Source organism: Suricata suricatta, chromosome 3 (assembly GCF_006229205.1).
Source record: "Suricata suricatta isolate VVHF042 chromosome 3, meerkat_22Aug2017_6uvM2_HiC, whole genome shotgun sequence".
Classification (NCBI taxonomy): domain Eukaryota; kingdom Metazoa; phylum Chordata; class Mammalia; order Carnivora; family Herpestidae; genus Suricata; species Suricata suricatta.
This window is the reverse complement of record NC_043702.1, coordinates 14,558,195-14,576,630: the sequence shown is the minus strand read 5'-3', so window position 1 is coordinate 14,576,630 and position 18,436 is coordinate 14,558,195. Positions and strand designations below refer to the sequence as shown.

General features: G+C 44.4%; 1 protein-coding gene across 1 annotated transcript; it reads right to left on the bottom strand.

Annotated features, from left to right (window-relative positions):
* Positions 1-4,104: 4,104 nt before the first annotated feature.
* Positions 4,105-5,445, bottom strand: LOC115287376 (60S ribosomal protein L7a-like). Its single transcript, XM_029933704.1, is given in 3 exon segments — positions 4,105-4,379; positions 4,816-5,228; positions 5,231-5,445. Coding segments are annotated over 3 exon segments (801 nt in total). The 5' UTR covers positions 5,411-5,445; the 3' UTR covers positions 4,105-4,171.
* Positions 5,446-18,436: the final 12,991 nt, after the last annotated feature.

The window sequence follows — 18,436 nt, the reverse complement described above, 5'->3', positions numbered from 1 at the left end:
CGACTGAGCCACCTGGGCGCCCCTAGTATCTGTTTTTTAATAAATAGAAAACTTGTATTTGAAGACTTGAACAATTTCTATGAACTCCAGAAGTTTTTCCTCTGAAGCTTTGTGAAGTTAGAATGTATTTTCTTGCTTTCCTTTCTCCCAAGCAGACGTGACTTCACCCCTCTGGAACCTCATGGTGTATGGGAGCATCTCATGGTGTCACCAAGACCTACTCTACATCATACTTATTTGTGATTCTGTCTTGTTTCCTCTTCTGGATTTTTAGCTTTTTGAGCTCAGGGCTATATCTGAATGATATTGTCATTCCTCATGGTGCCTGGAATAGTGCTGAATGAGTGAAAAAAATCATTTGTTGTTGACTAATAAAACAGAATTAAGAAGCAATGCATTGGGGCACCTGGATGGCTCAGTTAAGCATTCAACTTCAGCTCAGGTCATGATCTCATGGTTCATGGGTTCAAGCCCCAAGTCGGGCTCTGTGCTGACAGCTCAGAGCCTGGAACCTGCTTCAGATTCTGTGTCTCCCTCTCTCTCCGCCCCTCCCCTATTCATGCTCTGTCTTTGTCTCAAAAATAAATAGATATTTTTAAAAAGAAGAAGAAGAAGAAGAAGAAGCAGCAATGCATTGTTTCTGAATAAATGGGGGAAAATCAACAAACAAAATGGTGTTTCATTATTGGTAATGGGTAGGGGCAGAATTAAGAAGCAGTATATTGTTTCAGAGGGAACTATAGGTCCTTGATTCAGTAAATAGACAATCTTCCTTTGACATATCCATTATTTTTACGTGAATGCTCTGACTGAACCTAGAATTAGGACATCGGGGCTGTAATCCCAGCTCTGTGATTGGCGAACTGTGGGAACTTGGCCAAGTTATTTGAGCCTCTGAATGTCAGTTTCCTCCTCCATACAATGAAGGGATTGAAGTCCCTATTACATCATGACCAAAGTGCCTTCCAGCTTTAGCGTCTTCCAAGTGTGGGTCTCTCTGTCTGTCTCAGTGTCTTGGGCCAGTGGACCTTCAGGAAATCCTGTGACAGAATTGAAGGAGTTGGTTAAGAGGTTTGACTTGACCATTGTTTATTTTGCAAACTCTTTATCAGTAGGATAAACTAGATCTCCACATTATACTGAATTTGGAGGCCTTATCACTTCTACATCTCTCAAACCTGTTCCATGAATACAATTTTGTTTTTAGATAAAAGGGACATTTAGAAATTATTGTGGCCAAGGATTCTGAATCTGGGGCATCTTAAAACCAAGGGTGTTAAGGGCTTTATGTATCTCCTAAAATGTAGCCCTCAGAATTTTTATTTTTTTCATCAAGTCTGGGCCTGAACTATACTCATGTGCATGCTTGCACACACACACACTCACACCTAGACTATGAAGCTCCACAAGGAAAAAACCTCATTATTGTTCACTAATGCATCCCAGTGTCCACAGAATGGGGCCTGGCACTCAGTAGTTGCTCAATAAACATTTGTTGACTGAATAAATGTGTAAACCAAAAATAAGTGGATTATTTTGGAACCAATCACAATTCAATATCCCATCCCTCAAACCCAAAATTCTTCTTTGGTTTAATTTTTATTTTTTATTTACTTATTTTTTTAGAGAGAGAGAAAGAGAGCATGAGTGGGGAAGAGGGGCAGAGAGAGAGAGAGAATCTTAAGCAGACTCCATGTTCAGCTTGGAGCCTAATGGGCTCAATCCCACCACCCTGAGCTGAAATCAAAAGAAAGACATTCAACCAACTGAGCCACTCAGGTGCGCCCCCCCCAATTCCAAAATTCTTTAAAAATATGTAATTTCTGAAGATTCTAACAAAAGAGAATGGGATATATCCCAGATTCACATTAAACTTCCTAAAAACCCTCTTTACCTATCGATCTGTCTCACATCTCATACAAGCCCAGGGGTCTTGAACTTTCTTTTCTCTTTCTTCCCCAAACTCTGACCCATACCGGCTCCTCATCTTCCTTATTTCTTCTATTCCCTCCTCTACCTCCTGACGTATTATTTAAAAAAACAAACTCTGAATATAATTCTCATACAATAAAATTCACTATTTTATTTTATTTTTTAATGTTTATTTATTTTTGAGAAACAGAGAGATAGAGAGCAAGTGGGCAAGGGGCAATGAGAGAGAGAGGGAGACACAGAATCCAAAGCAGCCTCCAGACTCTGAGCCGGCAGCACAGATCCTGATGTGAGGCTCAACCTCATGAACTGTAAGATCATGACCTGAGCCAAAGTCAGATGCTTAACTGGCTGAGCCATCCAGCTGCCCCCAAATTCACTATTTTAAAGGGTACAGTTCTGGGAGGGGGGCTTTGTATATTAACAAGGTTTTACAATCACCACCACTCATTTCAGAGCATTTTCATCACCCCATAAAGAAACTGGTACCCACAGGCAGTCATTCCCCATTATCCCCTTCCTCATCACCCTGGCAACCACTAAGCTATTGACGCTCTCTGGATTTGCCTTCTGGACATTTTATAAGAATAGAATCATATGATATATGACCTTTTGTGTCTGGCTTCTTCCACTCAGCATTATGTCTTCAAAGTTCATACATATTGGAGTATAATGTATTGACCTCATTGCTTTTTATAGCTGAATAATATTCCATTGCATGGATTTACCACATTTTACGATTCTATTCATGCAATGATGGCCATTTGGGTTTTTGTCTTCTTGGCTATTATAATGTTGCTGCTAATATTCATGCACAAGCTTTCCTGTGAATAACTTTTTCTGTGTTTTCGATTTTCTTAGGGATATACCTAAGAATGGAATTGCTGGTCATAAGATAACTCCAACTTCTTGAGGAATTTCCAAATTGTTTTCCACAGCCACTGAAACACATTTACAATTTCACCACCAGGCTTCCAATCTTTCTACAAATCAAACCACGATGAGCTACCACCTCACACCTATGAGAATGGCTGCCACGAACAACACAAGAAATAACAGGTGCTGGGGAGGATGTAGAGAAAGGGGAATCCTCTTGCACTGTCGGTGGGAACGCAAACTCCGCAGCCACTCTGGAAAACAGTATGGAGTTTCCTCAGAAAGTTAAAAATAGAATTACTCTACAATCCAGCAATGCACTCCTAGGTATTTACCTAAAGGATACAAAAAAACATATTTGAAGAGGTGCATGCACCCCGATGTTTATAGCAGCATTATCAGCAACAGCCAAATTACAGAAAGAGCCTGGATGTCTATCAACTGATGATGGGTAAAGAAGATGTGGTATTGATACACGGTGGAATATTACTCAGCCAGCAAAAGAATGAAATGTTGCCATTTGCAACAATGTGGATGGAGCTAGAATACCTTATGCTAAGTGAAATGATTCAGAGAATGACAAATACAATGTAAACCATATGTGGTGGAATTTAAGAGACAAAACAGGTGAACATATGGGGGAGCAAGAAAAGAGGGAAACAAATCATGAGAGTCTTTTAGCAATAGAGAAAAACTGAGAGTTGATAGAAGGATGTGGGTAGGGGATGGGCCAGATGGTGATGGGTACTAATAAAGGCACTTGTTATGATAGGCACTAGGTGTTATGTGAAAATGATGAATCACTGACTTCTACTCCCGAAACCAGTATTGAACTGTATGTTAAGTACTAGAATTTAAATAAAAATTTGAAAGAATAAATACATATGTACATAAAATTAAAAAAAAAAAAAGGTTTTCAGGGGCGCCTGGGTGGCTCAGTCACTTAAGCGTCCGGCTTCGGCTCAGGTCATGATCTCACAGTTTGTGGGTTTGAGCCCCGTGTCGGGCTCTGTGCTGACAGCTAGCTCAGAGCCTGGAGCCTGCTTCGGATTCTGTGTCTCCCTCTCTCTCTGACCCTCCTCTGCTCACACTGTCTCTCTCTGTCTCTCAAAAATAAAAATATAAATAAATAAAAATAAAAAGGCTTTCAATTTCTCCAATTCTGTGCCAACAATTGGTATTGCCCACCTTTCTTCTTTAATCATGGCCATTCTAGTGGGTGTGAACTGGTATCTCAGTGTGATCTGCATTTCCTTAGTGCCTAATGATATCGAGCATCTTTTTTTTTTTTCTTCCCCGATTGGCACTGGCTGAAAGAGAGCCTTTTATTGCTTTTATGTACAGAAAACTCAACAGCGCCCGCTCAGCCCAGTTTGGTGGCCAGTTCTTTAGCCTTCGCCTTCTCCAACTTGGCGATGCGAGCCACCGACTTCGGACCCAGCACGTTGCCTCCCCAGTGGCCGCGGATCTCATCATATCTGTCGTTGTAGTTGGTTCTGATGGCTTCCACCAGCTTAGCCAGAGCTCCTTTGTCTTCCGAGTTGACCTGTGTGAAGGCGACACTGGTGCAGTGTGGGAGCTGCAAAGATTCAGCTGCTCGGCCATTTACCAGCCAGTAATGTCACTCCCTGAGGGGCGCTGCAAAAAGAGGCAGGGGAGCGCCACTCCCTGCCAGGAGAAGCCAGAAAAACAAAGCTCAATCGCCTAGCGGCAGGGTGGTATCGGCCCTTCAGGTGCTGTGCTAAAAACTTTAGTTTGTTTCCTTCTTTACCCTAGCTTTGACTCTGTTTCCTAGCAACTGACCTAGGTCAGCTCCCTTGTTCTCCCGCCTAAAAACCTTTATAAGAGACAATGTTTTCTGAATAAGGGAAGAGGCTTGATCAGATTCCGTGTGTTGTGTCCTTACTCTCTGTGCTCCCCCTTCCTGCCCTTTCTCTCCCTCTCTCAGGATCAAGAACCCGCAAGGATTTTCCGCCCTGCTGGCCAGGGCGGGACACGACAGTGCAGGTCTTCCTGTGGACCAGGCGCCCCAGCCTGGCCTTCCCCTGGATGATGCAGTAGGGCACCCCCATCTTCCGACACAGGGCCGGCAGGAAGACGACCAACTCGATAGGATCCGCGTCGTGTGCGACCACTACCAGCTGAGCCTTCTTGTTCTCCACCAAGGTGGTGACGGTGTTAACCCCAGCTCAAAGGACAGGTGGCCTCTTAGTGGGGACATCCCCTTTGCCGGCAGCCTTCTTCTCAGCCCGGGCCAGCAATCTCTGCTTCTTCTCTTGCTTGCTCTCCGGCCTGTATTTGTGGGCCTGCTTCAGCAGCTGAGTAGCTGTCTGGCGGCCCAGGGCCTGGGTGAACTGGTTAATCGCAGGAGGCACTTTGAGCCGTTTATAGAGAATAGGCCGCTGCCGCTGCAGCCGAATGTCAAGCGGGGCCACTTGACAAAGCATGTGAGGTCCCTCTTGGGCTGGATGTCCTGACCAATGCCAAAGTTCTTGGGCCTTTTCTCAAACAGGGGATTGACCACCTTCTTGGCCTCCTGCTTCTTCACGACAGCCGGGGCCGGGGCCACCTTCTTCCCCTTGGCCTTCTTCCCTTTTGGCATCTTGGATGGCTGGAGGAGAGAGAAAGGAAAAGGGAATTGTGCTCGAGCATCTTTTCATGAGTGAATTGGCAATTTGTATACCTTTGTTAGGAATATTTCTAGTCAAGTCTTTTGACCATTTTTAAAATTGGGTTATTTGCCTTTTTATTGTTGAATTGTAAGAGTTTTTCATATATTCTGGATACAAATCCCTTGTCAGATATAAGACTTGTAAATATTTTCTCTCATTTTGTAGATATTTTTCACTTATTTTGCCTATCTATCTATCTATCTATCTATCATCTGTCTATCTATCTATTAGAGGGAGAGAGAGTGCAAGCAGAGGAGAGGGGAAGAGGGGCCAAGAGAGAGACAGAGAGAGAGAATCCTAAGCAGACTCCATGCTCAGCATGGAGGCCCATGTGGGACTCAACCCCACAACCCTGGAATCATGACCTGGGCTGAAATGAAGAGTTGGACACTTGGGGCTCCTGAGTGGCTCAGTCGGTTGAGTATCTGACTTTGGCTCAGGTCATGAGCTCATAGTTCATGAGTTCAACCCCTGCATCAGGCTCTGTGCTGACAGCTCAGAGCCTGGAGCCTGCTTTGGATCCCATGTCTCCCTCTCTCTCTACCCCTCCCCTGCTCACAGTCTCTCTGTCTTCCTCTCTCTCTCTCTCTCTCTCTCTCAGATAAATGATAAAACATTAAAAAAAAAAAGTTGGACACTCAACCAACTGAGCCACCCAGGTGCCCCCCACCCTTTTTTTTTCATTTTCTTGATGATGTCCTCAGAAGCAAGAAAGTTTGTAATTTTGGTGAAGTACATTTTATCTAGTCATATCTATTCTTACTTACCTTCTACATTAGCTCCCGACCCTGAGGTGAATCCACCTAGCCCCTCTTGTTACCTCCAGTCCTCCTTTCTACATATTACCCTGATGTGTATAATAAAGGTCTCACGGGAAGGAAAATAAATTCAGTGTCTCCTTTAGAGTATGAAATGCGAAGGAATGTCTGTGACCTTCTATTTTGTCACATTATCCTCCCTTTTGGATATTCAAAAATATGTAAGCACAGGGGCACCAAGGTAGCTCAGTCTGTGAAGTGTCCAACTTCAGCTCAGGTCATGATCTCGCGGTTCATAGGTTCAAGCCTCACATGAGGCTTTGTGCTGACAGCTCAGAACCTAGAGCCTGCTTCAGATTCTGTGTCTCCTGCTGTCTTTGCCCCTCTCCTGCTGCACTCGTGTGTGTGTGTGTGTGTATGAGAAAAATAAATAAATAAATAAATAAACATTAAAAAATATGTAAGCATGATGTGTACTTTTCTGAGGTATGGCCTATGGATTTATTTTATCAGACTTTCAAAGCTATCTTTAATGCCAATAATATTTTTTAAATATTCATCTAGTTTCATTCTTTTGTTTTACTGGAAAATGAGACTTAGTCATTGAGTGACGTGGCCAAGGCCACACAGCTTATGAATGAGAGTTTTATAGACATTCAGGCTTTCCCTGTCGCCCCTTCCCTTCCCCCATCACCGCGGTCCCTGGACTGTCATGCTGCTTATAGAATTTCCATACTGCAAGGAGGTTCCCCTTGGAGCAGCATTATTAGTCCAGAGCCAATGTTTTGGCTTATCAAATATTTACTCGTCAGAGACTGAGGCCAGGCAAGAGTGACTTGGAAGGGTGTGTGGGCGCTGGGGAACAGAACAGGTCTAGGTGGCGTGCCAAAGCATCCATCCTGAGGCTTCCCTCAGAAGGTGGTGTGCTGGATGGAGCTCACACCAGAAAGTCACAGAGCGAAAAAGGCGGGGAAAGAAGTTGAAGGTAGGATCCATCACCCCTTGGCCTTGGGTCTGTTGGAAACAAATGGAAGATTGACATCACGGTGAGACAGGAAGCTATCAAAACCCTAGAAAAGAAAGCAGGAAACAACCTCCTTGATCTCAACCGCAGCAATTTCTTACTCGACATGTCCCCAAAGGCAAGGGAATCAAGAGAAAAAATGAACCATTGAAACCTCATCAAGATAAAAAGTTTCTGTACGGCAAAGGAAACAATCAATAAAACTAATAGAGAACCACAGAATGGGAAAAGATAGTTACAAATGACATATCGGATAAAGGGCTAGTATCCAAAATCTATAAGGAACTCACCAAACTCCACACTCAAAAAACAAATAATCCAGTGATGATATGGGCAGAAGACATGAACAGGCACTTCTCCAAAAAGGACACCCAGATGGGCAACAGAAACATGAATGATCCTCAACGTCACTCATCATGAGGGAAACACAAATCAAAACCACACTGCGATACCACCTCATACTGGTCAGGGTGGCTAAAATGAACAAATCAAGAGACTATAGATGCTGGCGAGGATGTGGAGAGACGGGCACCCTCCTACACTGTTGGTGGGAATGTAAACTGGTGCAGCTGCTCTGGAAAACAGTGTGGAGGTTCCTCAAAAAATTAAGAATAGAACTTCCCTATGACCCAGCAATAGCACTGCTAGGGATTTACCCAAGGGATACAGAAGTGCTGATGCATAGGGGCACATGTACCCCAATGTTCATAGCGGCACTTTCTACAATAGCCAAATCATGGAAAGAGCCTAAATGTCCATCACCTGATGAATGGATCAAGAAGATGTGGTTTATATATACAACAAATACTACGTGACAATGAGAAAGAATGAAATATGAGCATTCATGGCAACATGGATGGACCTCGAGGGTGTTATGCTAAGTGAAATAAGTCAGGCAGAGAAGGACAGATACCATGTGTTTTCACTTATTCATAAATGTAAAGAAGAAACTTAACAGAGGACCGGGGGAAGGGCAGGGGAAAAATAGTTGGGGAGAGGGAGGGAGGCAAACCATGAGAGAGTCTTGAATACTGAAATCACACTGAGGGCTGATGGGGGGGGGGGAGAGGGGAAGGGGGTGATGGACATGGAGGAAAGCACTTGCGGGGATGAGCACTGGGTGTTATATGGAAACCAACTTGACAATAAACTATAAAGGAAAAAAAAGAGAAGATTGACATTACGGAAGTGCATGCACTGAGGCGGGACAAGAAAGCAGAGAAACCGGCACCACTTAGCTAAGCGGGAGGACAGGAAAGATTGTACAGTTGATAACCCTAACGATCCCTTCTCCTACCTAGACAATGACGAAACTTTCTTTGAATGCTACATTGAGGGGGCGGCGGGGAAGTAGTAACTTTAGAAACTATCTGATTGATTTTTCCCTTCTGGACATTTTTTTTTTTTTTTTTGGTTGTCAGCAACCAAGTTTCTAAATGCTTAGTGGGGCATCAATGCTAGTACTTCAACTAAAAGTTTAGTATAGGGGCACCTGGGTGGTTCAGTCGGTTGAGTATCTGACTTTGGCTCAGGTCATGATCTCTCGTTTGTGGGTTCAACCCCTGCATCAGGCTCTGTGCTGACAGCTCAGAGCCTGGAGCCTGCTTCCAATTCTGTGTCTCCCTCTCTCTCTGCCCCTTCTGCTCATTCTCTGTCTCAAAAATAAATAGAACATTAAAAAATTTTTTTTAAGTTTAGTTTAGTTAGTGACATTGTATCAACACGAATTTTCTGGCACTTGTAACTGTACTATGTTTATATAAAATGTCAATGTAAGTGGAAGCCTGGTAAAAGGGTGCAGGAATCCTCGACATTTTTGGTAACTTTTCTGTAAGTCTAAAATTATCTCAAAATAAAAAACTAAAAAAGAAAAAAATTGGCTTGATTTTTAGTGGTATTTTTTTACATTTCCAGAGATTTATATTTCAGCAAAACATTCCTTATGAGATCATAATGCAAAAGATTAACTAATAACCAAATAGCAAGTCTTATTAAACATATGTTTGTTTTATTTTATATTTTGAGCAGGTGGTACATTTCTAGCACTCAAAAATTTTCCACTTGATCTTAGCCAAAAGGCCGAGAAGCGATAAAAAATTTTAAACATGAGAGAATAGGCAGTGAGAACTTTATCTCCACTTTCAGCCACCCCCCTGGTTCCTCTCCTCACAAGCAGTGTTGGGTGCCCTTCCAGAGGGATTTTATATATATCAGAGTTCTCCAGAGAAACAGACCCAGCCGGATATGCACTAGCCCCCCCCCCCCCCCCCCCCCCCCCCCCCCCCCCCCCCGATCCTCAGGGCATAATCGCCAAGACCTGCCAGGAGCCACGGAGAGTACCAAACCTTATACACACAGCATGTTTTTTCCTATACATACATACAGACGATAAAGTTCAATTTACAACTCGGGCATAGCGAGAGATTAGCAACATAACTAATAATAAAATAGAACAATTGTAACAATATACTGCAATTAAAGTTATGAGACCGTGGTCTGTCTCTCTCTCCAAATGTCTTATTGTACCGGACTCTCCCTTCTTGCGAGGATACAAGATGATAAAATGCCTACCCGGTAAGCTAAAGTGAGGTGGATGATGCGGGCACTTTGCGTACTTAAGCATAGGCTACTGATGGCTTTATTTTTCTGGAAAACTTCCTTAAGGATTTAATATCTACCTGACCTTTCTGTTCATTCCAGATCAGCTCGCGTGTCTTCTGGGAAGTTGCTGAAAGTAGAAGGGACAACCCAACCATGCAGCACTTAACTGAGAGAGTGTTTTACTTTTCTTGGAAAAATAAAGAGATGTTTGTGTTAGAAAGGCAGACATCTCCACTCTCCAGACCCTCAAAATACATATTCTAGGACTTTCCTTACCTACTATGGCTCCTCCTGTGCCAGAGAGCCTCTTGTTCTTTTAAAAATTATGGTGTAAGGGCACCCGGGGGGCTCAGTTGAGCATCCAGCTTCAGCTCAGGTCATGATCTCACAGTCTGTGGGTTCAAGCCCTGCATCCGGCTCTGCGCTGACCGCTCAGAGTCTGGAGCCTGCTTTGGATTCTGTGTCTCCCTCTCTCTCCGCTCCTCCCCTCCACTTTTAAAAATAAATAAACATTTCAAAAATTTAAAAATTACTTTGTAGGGAGATAGGAGAGCAGGGTAAGTGAATGAATGAATGAATGAATGAATATCATTTTGTCAGTGATCTACTTTTCCCCACACACGTTAACCATCTCTCAGTTTGCTGAGTTCCGAAACCCCTTGAATGGTTTATTTCCAGAATTATCTGTAACTTTCTTGTGTGGCATTTTTTAGTTTATATTTCTTAATGTAATACTCTTCCTCCAGACCATGCCCAGGAAAGCTTTTTTCCCTCCTCAATCAGTAGGGCACGAATGACAGATCCTCTAGTGGAAAACACCACCCACCCCTTTTTTACAGAACTGTCCCCTGTTGCAATGCAGAAGTGGCTTGAATCATTTCCTTTTAATTTTTTTTTCAACAAATCAGTTCCTGCTTGTTCTCCACACATCATGTTCTTTAATACAGGAAGGTTGCTTCTGCACGTGGGCGGTGTGCCCGTTGGTCAGTCACCCCCATCGGTCACTACTGCTTCTCTAATAGCCGGTGACGAAGTGTTGGGAGATGAGTCAGCTATTGGTCGAATGTGAGATAACTGGACCAGTCTTGAATTCATGCCATTGTGACATGAGTCGCTGGGACAAGCTACCGTGGCTTGGGGTGGGGGTGCGGGTGGGTCGGGAATATGTCAGAGGTTATCATGGAACAGAGCGTTGAGGGGAAAGTCTATTTCTCTTTATTGGTTGAGGTTATTCTGCATTTACCACCTCTTTGAACTTTAGCACCTTGCACACGCTAGAAAAATGTGACATGAAGCTGTAAACAGGAAGGTTGTGGCTTCCAGTTTAGCATCTTTTGGTCATAGCTCTTTACCTAGTGCATGAAATTCACCGTGACATAGTCAACGATTTTTCTGTCATGTTGTAGCAACACTTGGAGATCTTTTCTCCAGAGATCGCTGATGTTCCCATCAATCCTTACAGGATCGTTGTTTTGTAGATAACTAAAGAATACCCAACATTTTACATGGAATTGGGCACAGTTATGGTGGTGTCATATGGTGTGACACCTATGGTGTCATAGTTCTGGAGGTTAGAAGTCCAAAATCAAGGTGTTGGCTCATGCTTTCTCTGAAACCTATAGGGGAGAATCCTTCTTCCTTTTTCCTTGGTGGCCAGCAATCCCCAGTGTTTTTTCACCCGCAGTGACACCAGTGTGCTCTCTGCGTCTGTCATCACATGGTTCTCCCTGTATATCTCTGTATAAATTTTCTTCTTTTCAAAGGTACCTGGGTGGCTCAGTTGGTTAAGCATCCGGCTTTGGCTCAGGTCATGACGGTTCGTGGGTTCGAGCTCCGCATTGGGCTCTGTGTTGACAGCTAGCTCAGAGCCTGGAGCCTGTCTTTGGATTCTGTGTCTCCCTCTCTCTCTGACCCTCCCCTGCTCACGTGGTCTCTCTCTCAAAAATTAAATAAAACATTAAAATTTTTTTCTTCTTTTTGTAAGGACACCAGTCATATTGGATTAGGGGCCATGCTAATGACCTTGTCTTAACTTGGGTACATCTGGAAAGGCCGTATTTCCAAAAACATCACCCTCACAGCTACTGGACTTAGGGTTTCACCATATTTTGGTGGAGGGTGAGGGGAGGGACATAAATTAACCCCTAACGGTTGGGCAGGAAATCTGGTGCAGCATTGGGAAATATAGCTGCCAAACCACTGTTTCTTTCTTTTTTTTTCATTATTTTTAATGTTTATTTATTTTTTTAATATATTTTTTAATGTTTTTATTTTAATTTTTTGATACAGAGAGAGACAGAGCATGAGAGGGGGAGGAGCAGAGAGAGAAGGAGACACAGAACCAGAAGCAGGCTCCAGGCTCTGAGCTAGCTGTCAGCACAGAGCCTGACGCGGGGCTCGAACGCAGGAACGTGAAATCTGACCTGAGATGAAGCCGGAGGCTTAACCGACTGAGCCACCCAGGCGCCACATGTTTATTTATTTTTGAGAGAGAAAGAGAGACAGCATGAGCAGGGGAGGGGCAGAGAAAGAGGGAGACACAGAATCGGAAGCAGGCTCCAGGCTCCGAGCTGTCAGCACAGAGCTTGATGTGGGGCTCCAACCCATGAACCTTGAGATCATGACCTGAGCCCAAGTTGAACGTTTAACCAGCTGAGCCACCCAGGAGCCCTGCCAAACTACTCTTTCTTAAATTAGTCCATATGCATGTGTCCTGGGCAGTTTCTCATTCAGTGGGTCTGAGGTAAGGTCCTGAGAACATGTGTTTCTGATATTCTTTCTAGGAACAGTGCCAGTGCAGGTCCAAGTGCACACCCAGGAATAGCTAGAGTCTACTCCTGCACTGTCCAACGCTGTGGCCACTTGCCACGTGTGGATATTTAAATTTAAAGTTGAATGAAGATTACATTAAATAAACAGATGAAGTCCCTTTGTCTCATTAGCCATGTCTCAAGGGCTCAGTAGACACACGGGCCCGTGGCTACCATACTGGATGGTGCAGACATAGAACATTTCCACCAGTGCAGAAAGTTCAGCTGGAGATGCTGCTTTCGACCAGTGGTTCTCCAAGGCACCACCTGGGAACTTGTCACAAATGCATATTCCTGGGTCCTACCCCAGATCTACTGAACTGGAAAATCTGGAATTGGAGCCCAGCAGCACGTGTGAACAAGCCCTCAAGGTGACTCTACATGTGCACTTCTTTTGGTGATTTTTTGTTTATATGGACATAATAAGGATCTAAAACACCTCACCATGACTGTAAAAAGGTCTGTTAATCAGGTTACCAAGGGGCATAATTACCCTCTTTTATTTTTTTTAAATGTTTACTTGTTTTCAGGATGCAGAGAGAGAGAGAGAGAGAGAGAGAGAGAGAGAGAGAGAGAAGGCGAGAGAGAATCCCAAGCAGGCTCCATACTGTCAGCATGAAGCCTGATGCAGGGCTGGAACTCATGACCTGGGATATGACTTGAGTCGAAACCAAGAGTCACACATTCAACTGATTGAGCCACCCAGGTGCCCTTCTATCTTGCTTTTTATACGTATACCATGGGGCATGCACCTGTGTCCCTATCACCCACCCACTAAGTACTGCTTGCAAACTGAAGATAAGAGTAGCTTCTTCCCAGACCTCTGTTACAGTTGAGACCGTACCTGGGAAAGGTCTTTATCCAAGAGCTACTAACTACACACTAAAGTTTAATGAATACTCACTCTCTATTCTTCTATTTCTTTCCCTTTTTGTCTTTATTCATCCCTCCTTTTTTCCTCTCTCTCTTCTTTTCCTTCCCCTACCCCTTTTCCCATGTCCCCTATTTTAGTTTTCCTCCTGACCGGCCTCTCCCATGGGCTACGCGTCAGACTTCCCATCACATCGCTTGTGAAACATAGCTGTAGATTCTTGATCAGAAAGGATGATGGGACCGAACAGGACCCTACTTGACCATTTCATCAATAAACCCTAAAAGGAAATATGAATGAGGGCTATTAAAATGTCTATAAGGACCTGGGGCACCCGCATGGCTCAGTCAGTTAAGCATCCGACTTCAATTTAGGTCATGATCTCACAGTTCATGAGTTCAAGCCTCATATCAGGCTCACTGCTGTCAGCCTGTCAGTGCAGAGCCTGCTTCTGATCCCCTGTCCCCCTCTCTCTGCCCCTCACCTGCTTGCTCTCTCCCAAAAATAAATAAATAGAAATATAACAGTTTGGTAACTTTGATTTACTCAGTTCAGAAAAATATGCTTTCTTGGCTCAAATGATCATGGAATGTGGGCACCAGCTGTGCTCATGGGCGGTTCAGCGGGCAGAATACCAGGAGTAGCAAACAGGTGGTCTCCATCTAAAATGGCCCCACTGGGGGCACCTGGGTGGCTCAGTCAGTTAAGCGTCCAGCTTCGGCTCAGGTCATGATCTCATGGTTCGTGGGTTCGAGCCCCACGTCGGGCTCTGTGCTGACTGCTAGCACAGAGCCTGGAGCCTGTTTCATATTCTGTGTCTCCCTCTCTCTCTGACCCTCCCCTGCTCACGCTGTCTCTCTCTCTCTCTCAAAAATAAGTTAAAAAAAACATTAAAAATTCTAAAAAAAAAGCAAAATCATTTTTTAAAAAAACTAAAAAATAAAATGGCCCCACTGACCATTCTGCACGGTACAAGGGCTCTTAAAATGGAAGCTTTCTCATATAAATCCAATTTTGAGTGTCTCTTTAATAATGAGAAAATATGCACTGAGGAGGGCACTTGTTGGGATGAGCACTGGGTGTTGTATGAAAGCCAATTTGGTAATAAATTCTATTCCTAAAAAAAAGAGAGAAAACCTGGCAATACCAGATCCACATGGCAACAGTCAGCAGGTGGGCTGCAGGAGCACTTACTAGAAAGTGCACCCTGCTACACCTGGTGCAAACGCTTGGCTGGCATCATTCATTCCTGGTACCTGTCTGGTCCTTTGGAAGCATTTGGGCTCGGGAGATCTGCGTTCTCTTCCTGGGGGCTTTCCTGTAGGACGATAAAGCTAGGGGGTATGGAGGAAAGATAGGACAAGAAAGAAGACACTCTAGGCTTCTTGGTTTTTTTAATTTTTTTAATGTTTTATTTATTTTTGAGAGACAGAGAGAGACAGAGTATGAGCAGGGAAAGGGCAGAGAGAGAGGGAGACACAGAATCTGAAGCAGGCTCCAGGCTCTGAGCTAGCTGTCAGCACAGAGCCCGACGCTGGGCTCAAACCCATGAACTGTGAGATCATGACGGGAGCCGAGACCGGATGCTCAACCAACAGAGCCACCCAGGCGCCCCATGACGTGAGGGTCTTGAAGCCAGTCTTTCTACATAAGAAGCCGGTCTTCCTAAGCAAGCTGTTGGTCTAAGTAAGCTCTTCCAGTTAGCTTATAGTTTGATCTTTCCTGGAGCAAGTAGATAAAACAGTTTTGATTCTTTTTCACATGGGGACAAGAAGTCCCTTCCCAGTAGTGTTTACCAGGCACAGGAAATTCCTTGGGGTTCCATCCTCACAGGTAAGGAGGGAAGAATCACGGATTCGTGCAGTGAAAGCCACGCCCGGAAAAGGAGGGATGGTAGCGGCCATCGCTGATACAGCTGGGTTGAGCCGTCAGCTGGGAATGTGACCCTTTCTGCCAATTCTCTAAACCAGGATCGAGATGAATTTCTGGACTCTTCACTTGAATCCTAATTGGTGAATAATTTGTTTTAATATTATATAAACTATTTGCCCAGCCGTGTCTCCCAGCGTTCTGAGTCTCATCAGGTCTCACTTCCCTTCCTCGGTCAGACAACTAGTGCGCGCGCGCACACACACATACACGCACGCATGCACGTGCTCGCCCGGTGGCCCTCTCCTGCCCACATCCTCCTAACTTCCACTGAGTCAAAAACGAACAAAGAGCAATAAGAAAAACTAGGGCAGCCTCACAAGACTCCGCATTGTTTTGAGAAGCAGGGGGAGAAAAGCACATTTGTTCACTTTAGGCTGCTGTCGAGTTGCAGGACTTAGTCGTTTCAATCCTTACAATATGTTTTATGCATTGAAATTCCTCCATCTGAAAATCGCAAAATCAGAATTCCACCCTTGATCTTAGCCAAAAGGCCGAGAAGCGATGCAAAATCAGAATTCCAGAACAACTTGTTGACAAAGGTCGGCAACGACGTGATGGCTTCTGTGTGAACTATGACCTCGAAGTTCTGAACCACCAGTTGAAACAACCAGTGAAAAGTCGAAGAACACTAACTATTCATCGGAAATTCCTCTTGGGAAAGCACTTTGTTTGTTGGAGAGAAATATTTTGATAAGCACCCTGCGCTGGGAGGGGGGGATCCAAGAACACTGTTAAGTAGCAATAATAACGTTAGTCAACTGCTTCTTGCGGAGACTGAATTCTGTTAACAAGGAGGCCAGTTGTATGGCTGAGCCATGAATTGGTCTTGTGTGTGTTCGTTTGCGAGTAGGAGCAAGGGAAAGCAGGATCTCTCTGCAGAGTAGGAAGAGAAGACCAGGCAAGGTCGAGCCTCGCTGGAGGAAGGAGAGAGAGAAAACTGACTCTCAGCCATGATACATCAAAGAGCAGATAGAAACGAAATGGTTAATATTTGCTGTAAGGTAAAGGATTGGAAATTCTAGACCAAGATGTCTCACCCCTCAGAACTATTGACATTGTAGGCCAGATACTTCTCTGTGGAGGGGGCTGTCCTGTGCCCTGTAGCATGCTTTAGCAGTGTCCCTGGCCACCTGTCACTAGATGCCAGTAGCATCTTCCCCCGTCTATCACCTGTGATAATCAAAGTTGTCCCTGGTCATCATCAAATGTCCCCTGCAAAGCAAAACCATCACTGGCTGAGGAGCACTATATTACATCCTTTTTTTTCCCCCTGTTTTTTATTTATTTTTGAGAGACAGAGAGAGACAGCATGAGCAGGAGAGGGTCAGAGAGAGAGGGAGACACAGAATGGGAAGCAGGCTCCAGGCTCTGAGCTGCCAGCACAGAGCCCGATGTGGGGCTTGAACCCACGAACCATGAGATCATAACCTGAGCCGAAGCTGGACGCTCAACCAGCTGAGCCACCCAGGCGCCCCTCACTGTGTTACATCTTTAGCAATGTCTACTTTGCTCACAGTTGACAAAAGGCCAACAGGATGAATGTTCTTCTAAGAGGAAACAGGAAGGGGCCATTGTCTAGTTTCACCAGGATGCCTTATTCTGGTGCTAACACTAAGCCACAGCCTACACATCTCCTAGTTTCTAATCACCAGTCTGACACATGATGCAAAGGCAAGGTGAAATAGAATTAGGCCTTCTGAGGGCTCCTAATTCCTCTGTGCCTTGTGTAAACTTTAAACATTTCTTTGTTATAGCATTTTACCTTATATTTTAATGCCTGCGTCTATCTGTTTCCTTTGTAGCCTGTAAGCTCTTTGATGATCATTACTGCCCAGTGCAATGTCTAAAACACCCTAAAGGGTAAAGTCACAAACTGGCCATGTCTTAGTTAGCTCTTCTAAACATTGAGAAATGGGGCGCCTGGGTGGCTCAGTTGGTTAAGTGTCTGACTTCGGCTCAGGTCATGATCTCATGGTTCCTGGGTTCAGGCCCCGCATCGGGCTCTGTGCTGACAGGTCGGAGCCTGGAGCCTGCTTCGGATTCTGTGTCTCCCTCTCTTCTGTTTCTCCCCTGCTCACGCTCTGTTTCTTTCTCTCTCTCTCTCTCTCAAAAAGTAAATAAACATAAAAAAAAAACATTGAAAATGTTCACATTAAAGTAGAGATTTACGATGTTTCTGGAAGAATCGTAAGGTGGTTCCACAGTCACCTAGCATGGCCATATTACCAGGAGCCTGTATTTCCTGGAACTGACAGTCCGCTCCTTCTTTCAAAGTACACACTTAGCGGTTTCTATCCTTATGGGATTGTTCCCGCCCTTTCTCTTGTCTCTGACACTGGCCTGGCCCCTGAAGGTGTGCGAATTTTCAACCTTCATATAAATAAAAGGCTGACAATTACTGGTCTTTGATTTTACATTAGGTGTCCTAATATTGTACGCGAGGAAAGAAAGAAACAATGATCACCATATAGCAGTTGGAAACAAAGCTGAATTTATTTGCTTGCCTGACCCAGGAGAACTGCGTCACTCAAGTACAAAGTCAGCAGGTCTTTCTGAACAAAAATGGGAAGGGCTAGATATGGGGCGAAAAGAAAGAACATCAAATATACACGGAGTATAAGTCTGACGGCTTCTGAGATAGACGGAAAATTCCTCTTTGCAATTGGTCATTGCACAAAAGCAGGACAAAAGTTCTGGAAGAGGACCACGATGTGAGCTCCAGCTTAGCGTAGGGCCATGTAAATCTTAGAGTGTGCTGAGGGCCGGTGGAAAATTGTTCAACAATAGTCGATAACAGTAACTGTTCTCTGGCTATCTGGGTGACCAAGACGGAAGGTGTCGTTTGGTCTTCAGCTCTGGTGTTTTCTTTCTGAATCACTAAGAACGTCTCAGTGATGTTAGCTAGGCCATTCAGTGCACTAGAGCGGGGCAGGTTGAAGCCCGGAGCGCATTCTCTGTCT